The sequence below is a fragment of the Erythrolamprus reginae genome, chromosome 2 (assembly GCF_031021105.1).
Source record: "Erythrolamprus reginae isolate rEryReg1 chromosome 2, rEryReg1.hap1, whole genome shotgun sequence".
Lineage (NCBI taxonomy): Eukaryota > Metazoa > Chordata > Lepidosauria > Squamata > Dipsadidae > Erythrolamprus > Erythrolamprus reginae.
Window position 1 is genome coordinate 108,554,290 of NC_091951.1, and position 17,874 is coordinate 108,572,163.

Genomic DNA, 17,874 nt, shown 5'->3' on the forward strand with positions numbered 1-17,874 from the left:
TTCTGTTCTATTCTATTTATGTTAATTATTCATCTTTTACTTATACACACTTTTACAATAATCTTTCTTCATGTAACCTCTACCTCTTATGTCTAACCATTGATAACTTTTGTTGTGAGACGTCTAAAGTCCCTAGGGAGATAGGTGGCATACAAATCAAATCAAATCAAATCAACCAACCTATCCCATGTTGAATAGTATTCTGCATCTCCTTTATGTTTTATTTTCAATGTCAGTCTATCCATCTCTGCACAATCCAATCTGATGGGGTGTTCTTTTTCCAATATTGTGCAAATACAACTCTTGCTGCTGTCAATACTTGTAGCATTAGGTATATAGTCCCTTTATCGTAGCTTTCTGGTATTATACCCAACATAAATATTTCTAGCTTTAAATCTATATGCTGCTTAATCATATTTTCCAACTGTGTATGCATTTTTTCCAGTATTGATAGAGTAATTCTTGATTCAAGGGAATTAAATTGGTAATTCAGTTGCCTGAACATGAAGAATATCCACCTTATTAATGGCAATAAAGATATTGAAGTGGTGGACAGCTTCCATCTTTTACAATCAGTCAAAACTATGCAACGGAATAGTACTTGGTACAGTAACCATTAAAGTCTTGGAAAAGATACTTGGCAATGGGCACATTATTCTGACCTGAAAGAACAGGTTAGGAACAGACTTTCATGGAGATCTATGTGGCTGCTAAGAGACGATACTCATTTGATGACGCATCATCAATCAGTTGCCTAACCACTATCACTAGTTGTTTCAATTGTTTTCTAGAGCCTTGGTTAGTGTAGGAATTAGGTTGTAGCAACATTCCACACACAAACTGCTCCTATCTAATGGTAGCTCTACAGAAGCGAAAAATAGCATTTTGACCTAAAACATGGATGGGCAGGAATTTGAGCAGGCATTCCTTCACTCGTCCCAATGTCAATGCACTTAAGGGTCTGCTTCAAAACAAAATAATCTTATAAAAGCTGTGATCTGCTTCTACATTAGCTTCCAAGACGGTGTTCAATTTGCAAATGTCAACCTTCCTTTTCCTTTCTGGAAAAAAATATCATGTATGCTTACCCAATTGTAGTTGCTTGGTTTCCAATATGCCAACAGACTTTATATGTTTGCATGCAACCTCCATTGCAGGAGGCCCCACAACCACTAAGCAGCTTGCTATCTTGTTTCAGCCAATCTTCCTTTTATTAAAAGGAAAGGTGTGTACTTCATTTCTCTGCCTATAATTTTTAAGTGTCCTTCTAATTCACCTAAAAAACCCGCTAAAAAGTATGGAGGTGTGGTGAGTGGTTGAGTTATAAATACTTAAGATGTTGATTAGGACTTAATGTCAGCAATCTCAGGGCTATTTTTAAAATGTGCAAAACAAAAAGCTACTTTCCCTTTAGCACAAACAACTTGATGTTAGAAAGGGATTTCTGAATTTTGTCCCTTTTGTCAGGTGGAGAGATGGGGTAGGAATGGGGATTTCAACTCAGAATATGGGAATGATTTGTTTTGCCCTGAGGACAAGCTTATTCAAAGGGCTTTGTTATGATTGTATTGGCTTCCTGAAGCTGGAACTGGAATCTAATCTACTATACAAAGCATTAAGAGGGATTCATCTGGGGTAAATATAAGGCATTCAGTTGGTAATGTGATTGTGCTTGTCATCAGATACAGATCATGTCTTGTCAACAGAGCTCTAGGCTGATTCTCCTCAGTCTTTTAGCTACAAGCTACTACTCTTAAGAATAGTACTTTTATTTTATTCACTTCTTTTGCTGTTTGGGCTTGGGCTGCTATATTGGAACTGTATTGGAAACAAAATATAACACTCTAGAGAAAAAGTTGGCTGTTACTTTTTTCTTTTTTAAAATTCTAGCCTCTTAAGGTAATAAAAATAAGTGGAACAAAATCAAGTACCGTATTTTTCAGACTATAAGACGTACCGGTGTATAAGACGCACCAAGATTTCAAAGAGGTAAGAAAGTTTGTTAAGGCAGAAAAAGAAAATCCAAGAACATAGAGCACCAGGAAACACAAGCAAACAAAAACTGAGAAATTTACTGTATATATTTGCAAGGGAAATCCAATCAAATTTAAATAGGAATGACTTCCTTACATACAACATATTACAAGGCAAGGCAAGCTGAGACAGTGTAAAGAAAAGAGAGAAACTGATTTTAAAAAATGGGGAAAAAAAGCTCAGGTATAAGAAACTGTAAAACTTTAAACCAAAGCAAAATTATTACTTTGTGGTTGGGGAAAAATGAAAAGAAGGCAATTGTGATTTTGAGTGATAATTGTGGTACTGTGGTACCTCTACTTAAGAACTTAATTCGTTCCATGACCAGGTTCTTAAGTAGAAAAGTTTGTAAGTAGAAGCAACTTTTTCCATAGGAATCAATGTAAAATAAAATAATGAGTGCAAACCCATTAGGAAATATATAAAAGCTCAGACTTTGGGTGGGAGGAGGAGGACAGTCACTGCCGAAGGAAGAAGGTGAGGGGAATAAAATTTTTTTCCAAAACTTTAAGGGTTAAAAAAAATGAGGAACTCTGAGGCAGCGAGGAGGAGGAGTAAGCACCTCTCATTCACATGGCGGGAGGCTGCCTCCCATACACTGCGCCAGAGAAACCCAGGTGGGCGAGAGGGGGGAACCTCCCGCTCCTTTGACCAAAAGGCTGCTGCTGCTACTGCTACCTCTTCCTTCCCATGTTGAAGGGCTTCCCTCTTCTCTCACTCGCTTGCTTTGTAGTCAGCGCCTTTCCTCCACTGTGGTGACTCCTCGGTTTGGCTGAAGGTGAGTTGATTGCCTTCCTGCGCCCAGACGCTCTGGGAGGCAACCTAGCGCCGGGTGTGTGGAAGGCAGCGCAAGGGAGTCACCACATTGAAGTGGTTTATTCCCTCTGCAAGTGCCCAGAGAAAGGAAAACGCTCCATTTGCTCTGGGCTGCCCACAGTGAAGGGAGCGTTTCTTTTCTCTGGGCACTGGCAGAGGTTTATTCCCTCTCCAAGCGTCCAGAGAAAGGAAAATGCTGTTCGCTCTGGACTGCCAAAGCCTCCTTAAGCACCACTGAAAGGCACCTCCGGCAGCCCAGAAAAGCCCGAGATGGCTGGGATTAAAGGGAGAATGGCAGGAAACTGGCCAGGCCTTCGTGCCGCTCTCAAATTTTCTGGGAAATTTTTCCGGGTTAGGGTTCTTAAGCAGAAAATGGTTCTTAAGAAGAGGCAAAAAAATCTTGACCACCTGGTTCTTATCTAGAAAAGTTCTTAAGTATAGGCTTTCTTAAGTAGAGGTACAACTGTACTTTTAATCACACCATAATTTTAATTACACCATATCTCCTTAAAGTACATAATTGCCCACTTTTGTACAATGATGATGCATAATAAAATTAACCAAATACTCTGTATCTTTATTCATTCACAGCTTTGTTCCTGAGGTAGAAGCCCCCTTTCAAGCCCCCTGTTCTCCTTCTTATTGATAAAACAATCAATTACAAACAATGCCAGAACATTCACAGCCTAAAAAACAAAAACAAAAAAAATCCCTGCATTGGGTTTTGTAAAAAAAAAGAAAAAATGGTAGGGCACAATGTTTCCCTTTCCAAAGATTTCTCTATGCTTACCTGAGAGACCACTCTATCTTCCTCCGAGTCCGAGTCGTCACTTGAATCTTCAGTACTGCTATCTTCTCTCTGCTGGGCTTTCTGATGTGATCCCTTTGGAGACTGGGGCCGCACTGTAGCTACATTTTGAGCTGCAGCAGTTACTTTGGGAGCTGAAAGCAACCAAGAGACAGAAAAGTGATAACTCAGCCAGTTCTAAAAGGTTGCACAATTAAATCACAACACTTCACTTTCTTCTTCGGTTTTGCTGACTTTCACCAAGAGCCCCGAAGATGCCTCGATTCTCAGTGGTTTTCTCTTAAATGTTTGATAAGGCAGCTCAAGCAGTACGATTTCAAGATGAGACACATTCTGATATCTACATTTTGTTGGCATGTTATGAACTACTTTTCTGAAATGCATTTTTACATCACAGGCAGTTTAGAAATATATTTAAATATGTACAGGTGGTCGGCTTCCAACCACAAATTTGTGTTGTTAAGCAAAACAATTGTTAAGTGAATTTTGCCCCATTTTACGATCTTTCTTGCCCCAGTTGTTAAGTAAATGACAGCCGTTCAGTTAGTAATAGGGTTGTTAAGTGAAGCTGGCTTTCCCATTGACTTTGCCTGTTAGGTTACAAAAGTTGTTTACATGACCCTGGGATACTGCAATAGTCATAAACATGAGCCAGTTGCAACACACCCAAATTTTGATCCCATGACAATGGTGGTGTTACAATGGTTAAGTGTGAAAAAGGATCATAACTACGGGAGTCACTTTTTTCAGTGCAATTGTAAGTTCAAATTGCCACTAAATGAACTGTTATAAATCAAGGACTACCTGTAGCAGAAAAAAGATTAATAGCATGGAAGAGGGAAGACACAATCTTGAAGAGATTCCCTGCCCACAAAAATAAAATGTATCTTTAGGAGCAGCCATTGTGTTGGTTATGACCTATAAAGCCCTTCATGGCACCGGACCAGATTATCTCCGGGACCGCCTTCTGCCGCACGAATCCCAGCAACCGATTAGGTCCCACAGAGTGGGCCTTCTCCGGGTCCTGTCAACTAAACAATGTTGTTTGGCGGGACCCAGGGGAAGAGCCTTCTCCGTGGCGGCCCCGGCCCTCTGGAACCAACTCCCCCCAGAGATCAGAATTGCCCCCACCCTCCTCGCCTTCCGTAAGCTCCTTAAAATCCACCTCTGCTGTCAGGCATGGGGGAACTGAGATATACTTTCCCCCTGGGCCTCTACAGTTTATGCATGGTATGTCTGTATGTATGTCTGGTTTTTATAATAAGGGTTTTTTAGTTGTTTTATTATTGGATTGCTACACACTGTTTTTATCACTATTGTTAGCCGCCCCGAGTCTACAGAGAGGGGCAGCGTACAAATCCAATCAATCAATCAATCAATCAATCAATCAATCAAATAAAATAAATAAAAGCATTATTTTATGAAACTATCCACAATTTCCCGATACTGATAAAAATGAGATCAATCACATTTATGGGATCTGCCAATTGCTGTTGCACTGATAGAAACATTGAACACAGTTGGCTAATCTCTGTATTTGTATAGGCAAAACCACACAAGAAACTATTTCTGAGATACATTTGAGAAACAATAGGGCACAGGTTTGAAAGAAGAATTTGCACAGAGAAGTAACTATGAGAAGAGTTAAAGTTGAAAATATTTCTGAAGGAGTTTATATTAACAAAGGGAAGCTCTGTACAAAACCTATGTAGAAAAATTTGGTGGAGAAAGTTGCAAATAAAAGTAGAAACTTAACTTTAATGCAGCTGAAAAATCTATACCCTTTCACTCTAATAGATGAAAATATTGCCTAGAGATGATGGAGGAAAATAAGTTAAAAAAAAAAAAGTAAGATGCTTAGCAGATTCGTATTTATACTACTGTTCAAGAAGATCCTCCATGTTCCATTATCTGATACCATTAATTATTGAAATAATGTAATGGTTTAAATCACAAAACAGCTATGCTTGGCCTTGCTAGGGCTTCTTCATAGGAAAAAGAACCATTAAAATTAATCATATTAAGATGTATAAACAGTTGTCAGTTGTGAATAACCCAGAATCACAAATCTTATTTATTACTGGTTTTCTTCCATCTTTAGAAAAACTCATTATTCAGATATTACTCTGGGATCGGCAACACCACAAGGACAAGACCATCCAATTTCCTTCAAAATAAAGGGAGAGTTGGCTAAGTGGTGAGATACGTTGAAGCTATAGGCCAAAGGCAAAATTGAAGATGCTAACACATCTCTCCTGTCAGTTTTGAAATAACTGGCATCAGCGCTGGCATGGCAGAATGCATTTTGTGCATCCTCTGGTTATTTGTGTCCTTTCCCTGTCAAGCTGCTAAGCAAATAGAACCGCTGAAAACAAAAGGTTCCTCCCCCCCTTCCCGAGCATCAAGAGGGCTGGAGCCTTCTTACTAGATGGAACTGGCAATTTGCTTGGTGCAAGGTCAGTTTCATCCTCACTGTCAGATGAGCTGCTGCTTTCATCCTGTGCTTCCTTCTCCTTCGAAGCATGTGGTGCAGCTTTGGGTAGGATCCCAGGCTGATTAGCTTGATTTGGCTTGGGCGGATGTGGAGTTGACAATCTCTGCACCGTGATAGGAAAAAAACAGGCAGGTATACATGTAAAATTCATTGATTTCTCATATACCTTTCCTTCCTTCTTCAATTTCTAACAGAATCAAACTGATATATTCCCACCATTAAAAACAGCAATGACTGCAACAGGGCTAAGTGTGATATTTTTCTTAAAAGCTGCTTTGCTTAGTGATAGAAATTCTGGTCCCAATTAGAGTTGTAACCCAAGGATTACCATATTTTTGGTGTATAAGACACACTTTTTTCTCCCTAAGAGGCTGATAATTAGGGTGTGTCTTATACTCTGAATGTCCTTCCCCCCCAGCCCTAATTAGAGTCTTCGGAAAGGGGCGGCATACAAATCCAAATAATAAATAAATAAATAAATAAATAAGTAAATAATGATCTTCCCAGTTCTTATCTTGCAGGCTCTTTCATTGTTTCTCTCTGCGAGGAGAGGTTTTTTTCATTACTCTAACTTGCTCTGAATAAGTTTCTTTCCAGCCCTAACCAGGTGCTAACAATGTTCCCAGTTACCGGCTTCCAAACTCTTTCATTGTTACTCTTTGCCAAAAATGTATTCCAAACCCTGTCTTTGTAGGATTTTTTCTTCATTGCTTTACTTGCTCCAGATGTTTCTTTCCAGCCCTAACCAGGTGCTAATGATGTTCCCAGCTCTTACCAACATGAAAGTTCTTTCATTGCTATTCTCTGCAAAGAAGAATGTTTTCCAAGCCCTAGGTCTTTGTAGGGTTTTTCCCATTGCTCTAGTTGATCATACTGTTTCTTTCCAGGTGCTAATGATGTTCCCAGATTTTACTGGCTTGCAAGCTCTTTCACTGTTACTTTCTCAGAATAATTTTTTTAAACCCTTACTTAAAACCAGGGGATAAAATAATGTGCTGATGCTGACCAGGCTAAGGACGCTAGCCCGATGAATACCTGGTAAGCAGATTCTTTTCCCTATTTTCCTCCCAAAAAACTAAGGTGCGTCTTATATTCTGGTGTGTCTTATACTCTGAAAAATACAGTACCTGTATAGCCTGAAACATACAAAACTTAATTTGCCTGCCAGGCTTCTTAACTATCTTTAAATATCAGATTCCCCCCCCCCCCCCATAACATTTTATTTGCAATAAAATACATTCTGTAGTATTTTATGAATGTCTTTTAGCTTTGTATAGTTTTTATTTTGTTAAGATTGTAAGCTGCCCATAATATGGGCAGCCAATACATTTAATAAACAAACAAACAAATTAACATTTAAATTGATTAATTTGTCAATCAACTGCTTTTTGAATGACACATAACAGATACCTGACTTGAAATCCTTTGGTCCTGCTAGTATTAAAAGTGGACCATGCCCATGGTATAAACATTACAGCCCATGGAGGTGTATTTGCAATTGAGTTTATTTTGGAAAGAAGAAGGGGGGTAAAGCACTTCTTTTACAAAAGACAACCAGCCATTCAATCGCCCAAGAAGGAAGCCATGCAGCGGTGAACGATACAAGCTACAGTTGCCTGAATTACACCAGACTTCAAAGCCCCCCAAAGGAAGCTAAATCAAAGCTGTCTTTTCAAGAAACTCAGCATATGGTCTGCTGTATTTTTAAGAACTCTGGGGAGAATAACAAAAAAATGAGGCAAGAAAAGAAATCATTTTCTGAGCAGCTTTCATCTGTTAAACAGGGTAATACTGAGGCTGTTAGGTCTCTAACAGCAGTTCTTTCTTTCTTATTCCTTTGTGTGACAACAATGAATATTGTAAGACGGTGTAAAATGTGGTGCAAAACACACCTGACAATTGCTGGTGAGAAAAGGCATGTTCTCTAAAAGGGGGAAAGGAGTTATGTAATTAGATCTTTTGCTTTCTTTCTTCCTTTCCCCTTTGTAAGCCTTCAATTCCAGTAATTTGGATGTTTGTGCTTTACTAGTCAGCTGATATGCACAAAGCTCTCATTTTTAGTCTATTTTTTACAAATCAATATAACTACCCTGATTGTGCTAACTGAACGAATATGTTGGATGTAGGTGCCTGCTTTTACACAAATCTTTCATTCATAATATATATTTCTTCTAGTTTGAAGACTTGGCTCTGATGACTCCCACGGTGCTCACAATGGAGCAACCAAAGGAGATGTATGTGATACATTTGGAAAGGAACATATCCACTTACTTTCTACTGTGAAGTGTACAAAAGCAGTGCTATATGGAGAATGACAGACTTATCTCAATGGGAGGGAAAAGTCAGGAAGGTGCAGCAAGAGATAGAGACCAAATTTTACAGATGGAAGATGGGGCAGATAATAGGTGTACTAGACTTCTGAGACACCAATGGAGAGAGCTAGAACTACCACAATTTTCGGATGATAAAACGCTCCGGGCTATAACATGCACATTAGCTTTAGAGGAGGAAAACAAGAAAAAAAAATCTGCCTCTGCCTCCACGGGTCATTTGTCGCTGCCTATTCACCGCAGCCCATTTGCAGCGGCAATAGACAGTGGCAATCCCATCTAGAGCAGCTGATCAGCGCTGCACCAATTCCCTCCCCCCTCTGCAACATTCGCTCTATAAGATGCACAGAGATTTCCATCCACTTTGGGGAGGGAGGAAAGTGCATCGTATAGTCCGAAAAATACTATACAGTAATATCTCATGATACGAACTTAATTGGTGCAAGGAGGAGGTTCGTAAGACGAAAGGTTCGTAAGACGAAACATTGTTTCCCATAGGAAACAATGTAAAGTCAATTAATCCGTGCAACCAAAAAAACCCCCGCCAAAAAAACGGCTTTCGGCGACTGCTGGGAAGCCGCGCGGCTGTTTTAAAAGGTGACAGCCGGCCTGGGGGGCTTCCCAGCACCCCTCCGAACCCGGGTTCGGGGGGGTGCTGGCAAGCCCCCCAGGCCGGCTGCGACCTTTTAAAACAGCCGCGCTGCTTCCTAGCTGTCTCCCGAAGCCGAACGCTAAAGCCGAACTTCCGCGTTCGGCTTCGGGAGACAGCTGGGAAGCGGCGCGGCTGTTTTAAAAGGTGACAGCCGGGCTGGGGGGTTTCCCAGCAACCTCCCAAACCGAACCCAGGGTTCAGAAAAAAATTTCCTCTTCTTACGAACTTTGTTCGAGTTACGAACTGGCGTTCGGGAGGCTTCTGGGAAGCCCCGCCGCCCGGCTGTCACCTTTTAAAACAGCCGTGCGGCTTCCCAGCAGTCTCCGAACGTCGGTTCGTAACTTGAAAAAAGTTCGTAAGAAGAGGCAAAATTTTTCTGAACCCCGGGTTCGTATCACGAGTTGTTCGTAAGACGAGGGGTTTGTATCTTGAGGTACCACTGTATATTGCTTTAAGACATGGGGTACACACATAGGCAAAAAAAGGACCATTGTGGTGCAAAATTATTCTGTCTGATCATTTAGAGCAGAGGTGGGGAAGGATGGAACCTTTATGACTTGTGGACTTCAACTCCCAGAATTCCTGAGCCAGCCTTGAAGCCCACAAATCATTAAAGGGCCATCATTCCTCATCTCTGCTGTAGAGGAAGCCTGTTAAAATCACTGACATGAGCTAAAAGGCCCATGGACCAGAAAGCTGCTATTTTTTAACCATAGGTTATGGAATAGGCATTCCTAAAAGATGTCTTCACCGTTTTTTATATTTTTAGGAAATCATTCAAAACCTGATAATTCTGATGTCTAGCTGTGGAAAGAGAGGATGACCGTTTTATCTGAATTATGACATTTTTGACTTGTTAATATATTTTAACAGATTAATATTCATGGTTTTTATGCCATCCAAAGAAGCTACCCTGGCAGACTGTAAATGTCTTACTAAAAATAAGCAAATCCTCCTATAATGGCTGGCTCATGCAAAAACAAGAGACCCCTGTTCCTAGAGGAAAAACACCAACCTTTTGACTTATGGGAAGTGGTGGAGTCTCAAAGTCACTTTCAGATGATGAGTCACTGCTGTCGGAGCTCTGGGCTTCTTTGGAAGTAGGTGGTGGTTTTGATAAGCTGGTCGCTGGGAACTTCTGAGTGGATTTTGATGGAACGGAAGCAGAAACTGTCTTCTTTAATGGGCTTGTTACTGCACTTTTTGCTGTTGTTTTGGAGGCCTGGGTATTTTTTTGAGATAATTTTAACTATGGTTAGACATTATAAAAATGGTATAAAGTCAGAGTGCAAGAACTTGAATAAGATATTCTGGTGTAATACATCAAAACAAAGGCTTGGGAAATAGGTTAAATTGTTCTGAAACTACATCAATTTATATAAGTACGCAGCATTATAAAAATTTAATCGAAGAAAAATGTAACTATTTTGTGTGTACACACCTACAGAATTTTCCAAATGCTTCAAGCAGTTCCAGGGTAAGAACAGAATTATACTATATATATACTATGCATGCATAGTGAAGGGTACCAAACAACTGACATTTAAAAGTGATCCTAAATTACTTGTTTAGCATTCAAGTTACACTATCTAGAAATGCTACCCTTTGTGTGTGTGTGTGTGTGTGTGTGTGTGTGTGTGTGTGTAAATGTCTTATTTTAAAGTAAACAAATTGTCTTTTACAATTGGCTGGTTCATGGAAAACAAAGACCACAATTCCTTGAGTTTTGAAAAAACCCACCAACCTTCTGACTTATGGAAACTGCCGGAGTCTCACGGTCACTCTCAGATGATGAGTCACTGCTGTCGGAGCTCTGGGCTTCTTTTGAAGGAGGCGGAGGTTTTGATAAGCTGGTCACGGGGGTCTTCTGGGTGGGTTTTGATGGAACGGAGGCAGAAACTGTCTTCTTTAATGGGCTTGATACTGCACTTTTTGCTGTTGCTTTGGAGGCCTGAGGATTTTTTTGAGATAATTTTAACTATTGTCAAAGAGGTTGGAGAAAAAGATATCCTGGTATAATAGATCTTGAGAAGTCTTGGGAAGCAGGTTAAATTGTCCTGAAGCTATGTCAACTTCTTTTCCCTGAACGTTATTTTTAAATACAGAGCAATATAAAAAAAATATATATATATATAACTTGTTTGTGTGTATATTTTGTGATTATATACCTTTATGTACACATGCTATATGGGCATGGTAAAAGATAATCTGGTAGAGAAACATCAAATTAACAAAATCCACAATATACAAAGAAAACCAATATAAAATGCTATACCGTTAGCATCTTCCACCCAAAAGACTAGCTAAAATGCACAAAAATTATAGTCCAATGTGTTGGAAATGTAAAAACACTCAAGGCACTTTCTTTCATCTATGGTGGTTATGTCCAGAGACAAGAAAATATTGGAAAAAAATAAATAATTGGTTGTGTCAAATAACAAATACAAAAATAGAATATACGCCAGAGTTTTTTCTACAGGGCATTATGAGAGGTACCTATTCTAAAAATGTAAAATATCTAAGCTTGCATATTACAACAGCTGCAAGGATTGTATTTGCACAGAACTGGAAAAATCCGCAAATACCTGAAGACAATGAGATCATCAAGAAAATATACGACTGTGCAGAGATGGACAGATTGACAATGGAACTTAATAATCGAAAAGAATTGGACTATTATGAAACCTGGACAAAATGGTACCAATGGACAAAAAAAAGAAACTCAAAAGAAACATCGAAATAAAATATCAAGAAATCTAAAAGTAATTAGAAGACAATGTCAATAGGAATGTATATATGATGTAGATTCATCTGTAAATATGATTATGTACTTTTTATTAAAAAAATGGAAAAATTTAATAATTATATATTGGAAAAAAAAGATAATCTGGTAGAAAACAGCCATAAATCTTTGTTCAGCAGCAAGTGGGCATTGTCTGTAATCTTAAAGTCTGGTGAAATTTACAGAAGATTTATGTTCACTAAACATTTGGTTACTTTACATCTATTTTCAATTTCAATCTATTATACCAAAGTGGGAACCTAGTTGTCATTATGACTTTCTTATCTCTCCAAATTATAAACCAGCTCTCACGGCTCTTTAGGTTCCACAGGAATAGTTGGCAATGAAATAGCATTTGCCCAATAATTGCTATACAGCAGATTTCCAGACACCTCATTGGACTGACCAGTTTCAAACTTTTTTCTTTTCCTACATTCAGTGCCTTAGCCAACTTTAACAATGCATCTCACCTGTGATACTGAAGCAGGTGCTTTAGTCTCACTATCCGATGAGTCGGTAGTTTCTGAACTGTCTGTTGATTCTGGGCTTCTGTTTGCATTTCCAGATTTTGCACTGGCTTGCTTTGCTGCAGTTACCTTTACTGTATTTCTTGCACAAGAGCCGGGCGTGACTGGTGACTTGTTCAGCAGTGGGCTATTCATTGGGGGATTTTGCACAGCTGCTTTAATCTAAAAGGAAAGATTAAAAAATGTTCCTTGTATTGTGGGGAGAGGTGAACAACACAGGTATCAGCTGCTAAAGATGCATACTCTATCTCAGGGCTGGATGCTTCATGCACTGGCCACGTCCATGCCCAGTTTAGTGAAGGGGAAAAAAGTCCCGATATGTCGTGTGGTGATGATGTGAGTTTGATACCCCTGCTCTAGCTAATGCATTAGAATAGTCAAGTTGGGACAAGAGGAGGATAAAATCAGTTAATACTTGAAGCACATATGATCCATTCTATCAAGTCTAATCTATTTCTGTAACTTGAAGGAGATAAACATAGAGGACAATATATCCACTCATATTCCAGTGTTATTCTTTGGTACTGACAAAACTTGGGAAAGTTGTAGGTTTTGGATAAAGGAAGCAAAAGGTTGGTATTGTTTTCTCTTGCATTTTCTGGAACCCTTTTGGGCAGAAGATTTTTTTTCTTTCCCACCAGGAGAAGAAAATGGAGAAGAGGGTCAGCTTAGAGAGAGAGCCTCTTGAAAAAAGCAATTTGGAGCCTGAAAGGGGGGGGGGGGGGGGATGTAAAAATAATTATGATTGGGGTGGGAGGTGGAAAAGAAAAACTGAACCTGCCCAAGGATCACACGTCAAAGTTAGAGAAACAGATCAACCCTATTTCCTCCTTGGTCAAATAAAACCATACAACAGAAGAATTTCTCTTCAAAGTGAGATGCTACCTTTGACTATAATAATCAATGCTAGTCTGCCTGTTCTCCAATTATTGGAATAGGAATTACATTCTGCTCACAATTTACAGTTGTTATTCTCATAACCATCCAGGTGTCCACTTTCCCCCTCTACAGAAGTAGGACAATAGCTTGTAATGTATTCCCTTCCCCATTGTTGGAACAAAGTCCTCATGTGCCGATTTAAGCTTCAGCATTGGAGACAATGTTGCTGTCGATTCAAAAATGCACATGGGACAAACAATTCCTCTGAAAGTATCCAAACATAAGAATTTCCTTAAAAGCATAAGAATTTTCTTAAAAGCATAAGAATTTTCTTAAAAGCATAAGAATTTTCTTAAAGGCATAAGAATTTTCTTAAAAGCATAAGAATTTTCTTAAAGGCATAAGAATTTCCTTAAAAGCATAAGAATTTTCTTAAAAGCATAAGAATTTCCTTAAAAGCATAAGAATTTTCTTAAAGGCATAAGAATTTCCTTAAAAGCTAGTGTCTGGCATAAGAGCAGAAGTTGGAAAGCTCCATCCCAACATCTCAGGATTTCTTAAGACCAAAAAAAAAAAAAAAAAGTGACGTGGCAAGAGATTCAAATAATGGGGGCATGTTCATTTTAATTTAGAACCCCGTCAAACTTGAGTGCATATTTTAATCAGCTCTACTGGTCATTAGAGCAGTGTTTCCCAACCTTTTTTGAGCCGCGGCACATTATTCATATTTTCAAAATCCTGGGGATTTTGTTCTGTTTTCGGAGCTCTCCTGCTGGGCCCCAAAGAAGGAAGGCGGGAAAAAGGAGGCGCGAAGAATGAAGTTCTCCTTTTTCCCGCCTTCCTTCTTTGGGTCCCAGCAGGAGAGCGCCGAAAACAGCGGCATCGGGCAGGAGCCGGGGGACAGCTGTGAGTGGGAGCTCCAGGTCGGAGGCACCAGCACTGCCCCGCCCAGCTGGAGCTTCCCTAGGAGCTTCGCGGCACACCTGACCGTGTCTCGCGGCACACTAGTGTGCTGCAGCACACCGGTTGGGAAACGCTGCATTAGAGGACCAATCCATTCCCCCATCTCTATTTCATTGGATTTGAAATGTCTTCTCCGAGTATCTTCTGAAGGCAAAAATCTCACTAAACATATGAACAGCGTCTGGAGGTTGATCCTATGCAGCATTTGGAAATGGCCAAATGGGGAGAAGAAAGGGTATTTTTTCCTCTAGGGCAAGTGAATTATTTAGTGAATTATTTAGCTAGCTTGCAGGCACAGATGAAAAGGACGAGCCTTTCCACTAATTTAGAAGACTGTTAACTAGAGTTACTTGGATTGTTGGTGCTTTTGTCCCGTCCTCAGAATCAGAATCATCACTCGAGTCCTTGCTTGCGCTCGTCGCCTTCTTTAAAGCTAAAGTATAGAAAAGAGGGTTTGATGCAGAAGGAGATCACTTTTAAAAAATTAGTATTTATAGCTACCAATACTAAATTATAGGATATTCCTTTATCCTATAGTCATCTTTGTTCCTCCATATATCAAGTTTTAAAATATTAGTACAAATTTTGAAGTGGGGCCATGCCATTCCTATCATACTCAAATCCAGTAACCAGAAGTAGATTCAGCATCTAAAGGTTCCTGCATTGTAACAGGTATGTCCTGCTACCTCTGCAAAAGATGCTGATGCAATTGTATGCAATTGTGTGATATCTAACATGTGAAAATTGTATTCTGAATATGTGGATAAGGATTGAAGGATATCTTTGCAGTGTCACAGAAATACACACACACACACGCCATCTGGACAAACTTATTTTGGCTCAAAAAGTTGTTCTGAGTCTCAAATTTGTGGAAAAACTCTTAATACCTGTTCCCCTGAAGTGCAGTCTTTATAGATAGCATTTGGATTGGCATCAAAAGAAATTTATTTTTGCCAGCTCAGTATAGAGACGTTATCCTGCATAAACACCCATCCTCTAGGTCAGTGATGGTGAACCTATGGCACAGGTGGCACAGGGAGTCATATCTGCTGGTACGCAAGGATGTTTTTATCCTCCGACTCCAGGGAAGCCTTTGGAGTCTGGGAAAGGTGAAACACAAGCCTACTGGGCCCACCAGAAGTTGGAGAAAAGGCCGTTTCCGGCCTCCAGAGGGTCTCCGGGAGGCGAGGGAAGCTGTTTTCAGCCTGCCCAGGCATTGAATTATGGGTGTGGGCACTCATGAATGTGTGAGAGTGCATGTGCACGCTCTTGCACCCGAGGGAAAAAAGGTTCGCCATCACTGCTATAGGTCATTTAAGGAATTCCAAAAATTCCAGTAAGCCTGTCAAGCCTTTCTGAAGGATACTGTTTGGGCAAGGGTATCTTAAGATGCTTTTTTAATTGGCAATAGGAATGTTCTCCTTGACTGTGAATTTAGAACTTTCTTTCAGCTTTGGGTAGTAGCACATTTTAACTGTTATTGGTAAGATAATAAAAACGAGGCCCTTCTGCAACTTTAGAGCACCATCTATGCAACAACGCAATGGGAATCTTAAGCCATATACTTACTTGGTTTGGAAGGTGGGGCTTTTACTGTGGACAAATTTGTTTCTTCCTCACTCTCGGACGAGCTGCCACTGCCACTGCTGCTTCCAGAGCTCTCTGCTGTCTTGGTGGTCTGTGTTGTTTTTTGTCCTCCTAAAATCAGTGGCTGCGAAGGAGGCCCTGCTTTAGTAAAAAGGCCTATATTTGGCCCTGCTTTCCTCGCAGTTGGAGGTGCGGTTTTATTTGATTTGTTGTTCTGCTCTCCTTTTGCTTGGGCAGCAGCAACAATCACTCCCTTTCCTGGGACAGAATTAGTATTTTGATCAGCCAATTCAGTATTTTTCCCAGCCACGGGGATTTTCTCCTACAAGAAGAAAACTTGGTTAAAAGAGAAAGACACTCCATGATATTTGTCAAATCGTTTTTGTAGATGCTTCAGCATATCCTATGTTCAAATAAATTTTCTGACTCAAGGTTTCCCACAGATTTCATAACAACAATTGCCTGCTTAATATCTGCTCTGGGGCAGGGGCAGATTGCTCCTACCGCCAGTACCGGTGCTCCACGTGAAGTAAAATCTTGTGAGGTGACACGCATGCATGTGAGATTTCGGCGATTTTTTTTGCTCCCGCGCATACACAAAAGCAAAAAATCAACAAAAATTTTCTTGCTTGTGTCCCCTCACAAAATTTTGATTCCTGTGCATGTGCTGCGATGCACGCACACGCATGTCAGGCATCCAAAGTTGCGTGCGCAGCTCAACTATTGCTACCAGTGTGGAGTCCCTTTACCATTCTGGTAGGAATCCATTACTGCTCTGAGTTAACCTCACACTCTTCACTCCCAGTTCTACATTGATGAACACATCTGTTCTTCTCCCATTCATGAGCAAACACCTCAATAGAGATATTGTACACTGCTGAACAAAATAAAGGGAACACTTAAAAAACAGAATATAACTTCCATGCATCTATAGATGACCAAACTCATCTATAAATAAAAGGTGATCTTGGACTCCTCTGAATTTTCTTACGCCATTCTTCACACACTTCTGCCCCTCTCTCTGGCAAAGATAACCAGTGACAGGCACCTGGTCACATTTAACCATGTGGGGAGTTAAGAAAATCCCATAGCTTGCCTGAGGTTCTGAAAAGGAAATTACTGAAGCAATGCCCACATTGAGGAGAGCACTTTCCACAGCCCCTGAAGCCTCAAGCTTACTAAGAAATACTTTTGACAACACAAATTGCCTTGAAAATACCAGAGTGAGGAAAAGAGATACAATAGTGGAATACTTAAGCAAAGTTTAAAAGGTTCAGCTATTCCTCCTTTTGCAGGGGGTTTACTTTGGAGGTTCTGTTAAAAATCCATATTAGAAATTATCTTGCCCTAAAAAGGGAAGGAGGAATATTTCAACCTTTCAACTCTGTTTAAGTATTCCACTATTATATACACTGCTCAAAAAAGGGGAGGAACACTTAAACAACACAATACAACTCCAAGTAAATCAAACTTCTGTGAAATCAAACTGTCCACTTAGGAAGCAACACTGACAATCAATTTCACATGGTGTTGTGCAAATGAAATATTCAATGAGAATATTTCATTGATTCAGATCTAGGATGTGTTACTTGAGTGTTCCCTTTATTTTTTTGAGCAGTATATATTCTTTTTGTATAGGGAATATACATAGTAGCTACCTGAAACAGGGCGTGGCAGTCAAGAGTTGGGGAAGATGCCTTATCACCAGCAGACTTAGTGGCTTGTGTAATGAATACTTTCCCATCAATAGCGATACAGATTTTCTGTATGCTAAAACGAGGTTGGCTCTATCCCAAAGGTGCTTTGGGAATGGAAGGACTTATATTTCTCTGAGAGAAAACCCCCCTGCAGACTATAGAAACCAAGAGCACTATTCAGGTGATTCTGAGGACACAGATAAACCTCCAAGTTTCAGCCCCCTCCCTTTTAAGTGGGGAGAGTTAAGGAACAAATTATATATCTTAAACCTTGCAATTTCTGAAGACACCTAGCTAATGGTATA

General features: G+C 39.9%; 2 protein-coding genes across 2 annotated transcripts in view; one reads left to right on the plus strand and one right to left on the minus strand.

The window, feature by feature from the left end:
* Nucleotides 1–17,874, plus strand: part of CD74 (CD74 molecule) — a 119,204-nt gene that overhangs the window by 62,084 nt on the left and 39,246 nt on the right. The gene's annotated exons all lie outside the window — the stretch shown is intronic.
* TCOF1 (treacle ribosome biogenesis factor 1) overlaps nt 1–17,874 on the minus strand; it is a 56,698-nt gene that overhangs the window by 27,730 nt on the left and 11,094 nt on the right. Inside the window, exons 5-11 of the mRNA XM_070739064.1 lie at nt 15,855–16,194; nt 14,636–14,718; nt 12,387–12,605; nt 10,879–11,085; nt 10,150–10,356; nt 6,084–6,255; nt 3,641–3,792 (exon numbers count right to left, since the gene is read on the minus strand). Of these exons, the coding sequence (XP_070595165.1) occupies nt 3,641–3,792; nt 6,084–6,255; nt 10,150–10,356; nt 10,879–11,085; nt 12,387–12,605; nt 14,636–14,718; nt 15,855–16,194 (1,380 nt within the window). The remainder of the gene's footprint in view (nt 1–3,640; nt 3,793–6,083; nt 6,256–10,149; nt 10,357–10,878; nt 11,086–12,386; nt 12,606–14,635; nt 14,719–15,854; nt 16,195–17,874) is intronic.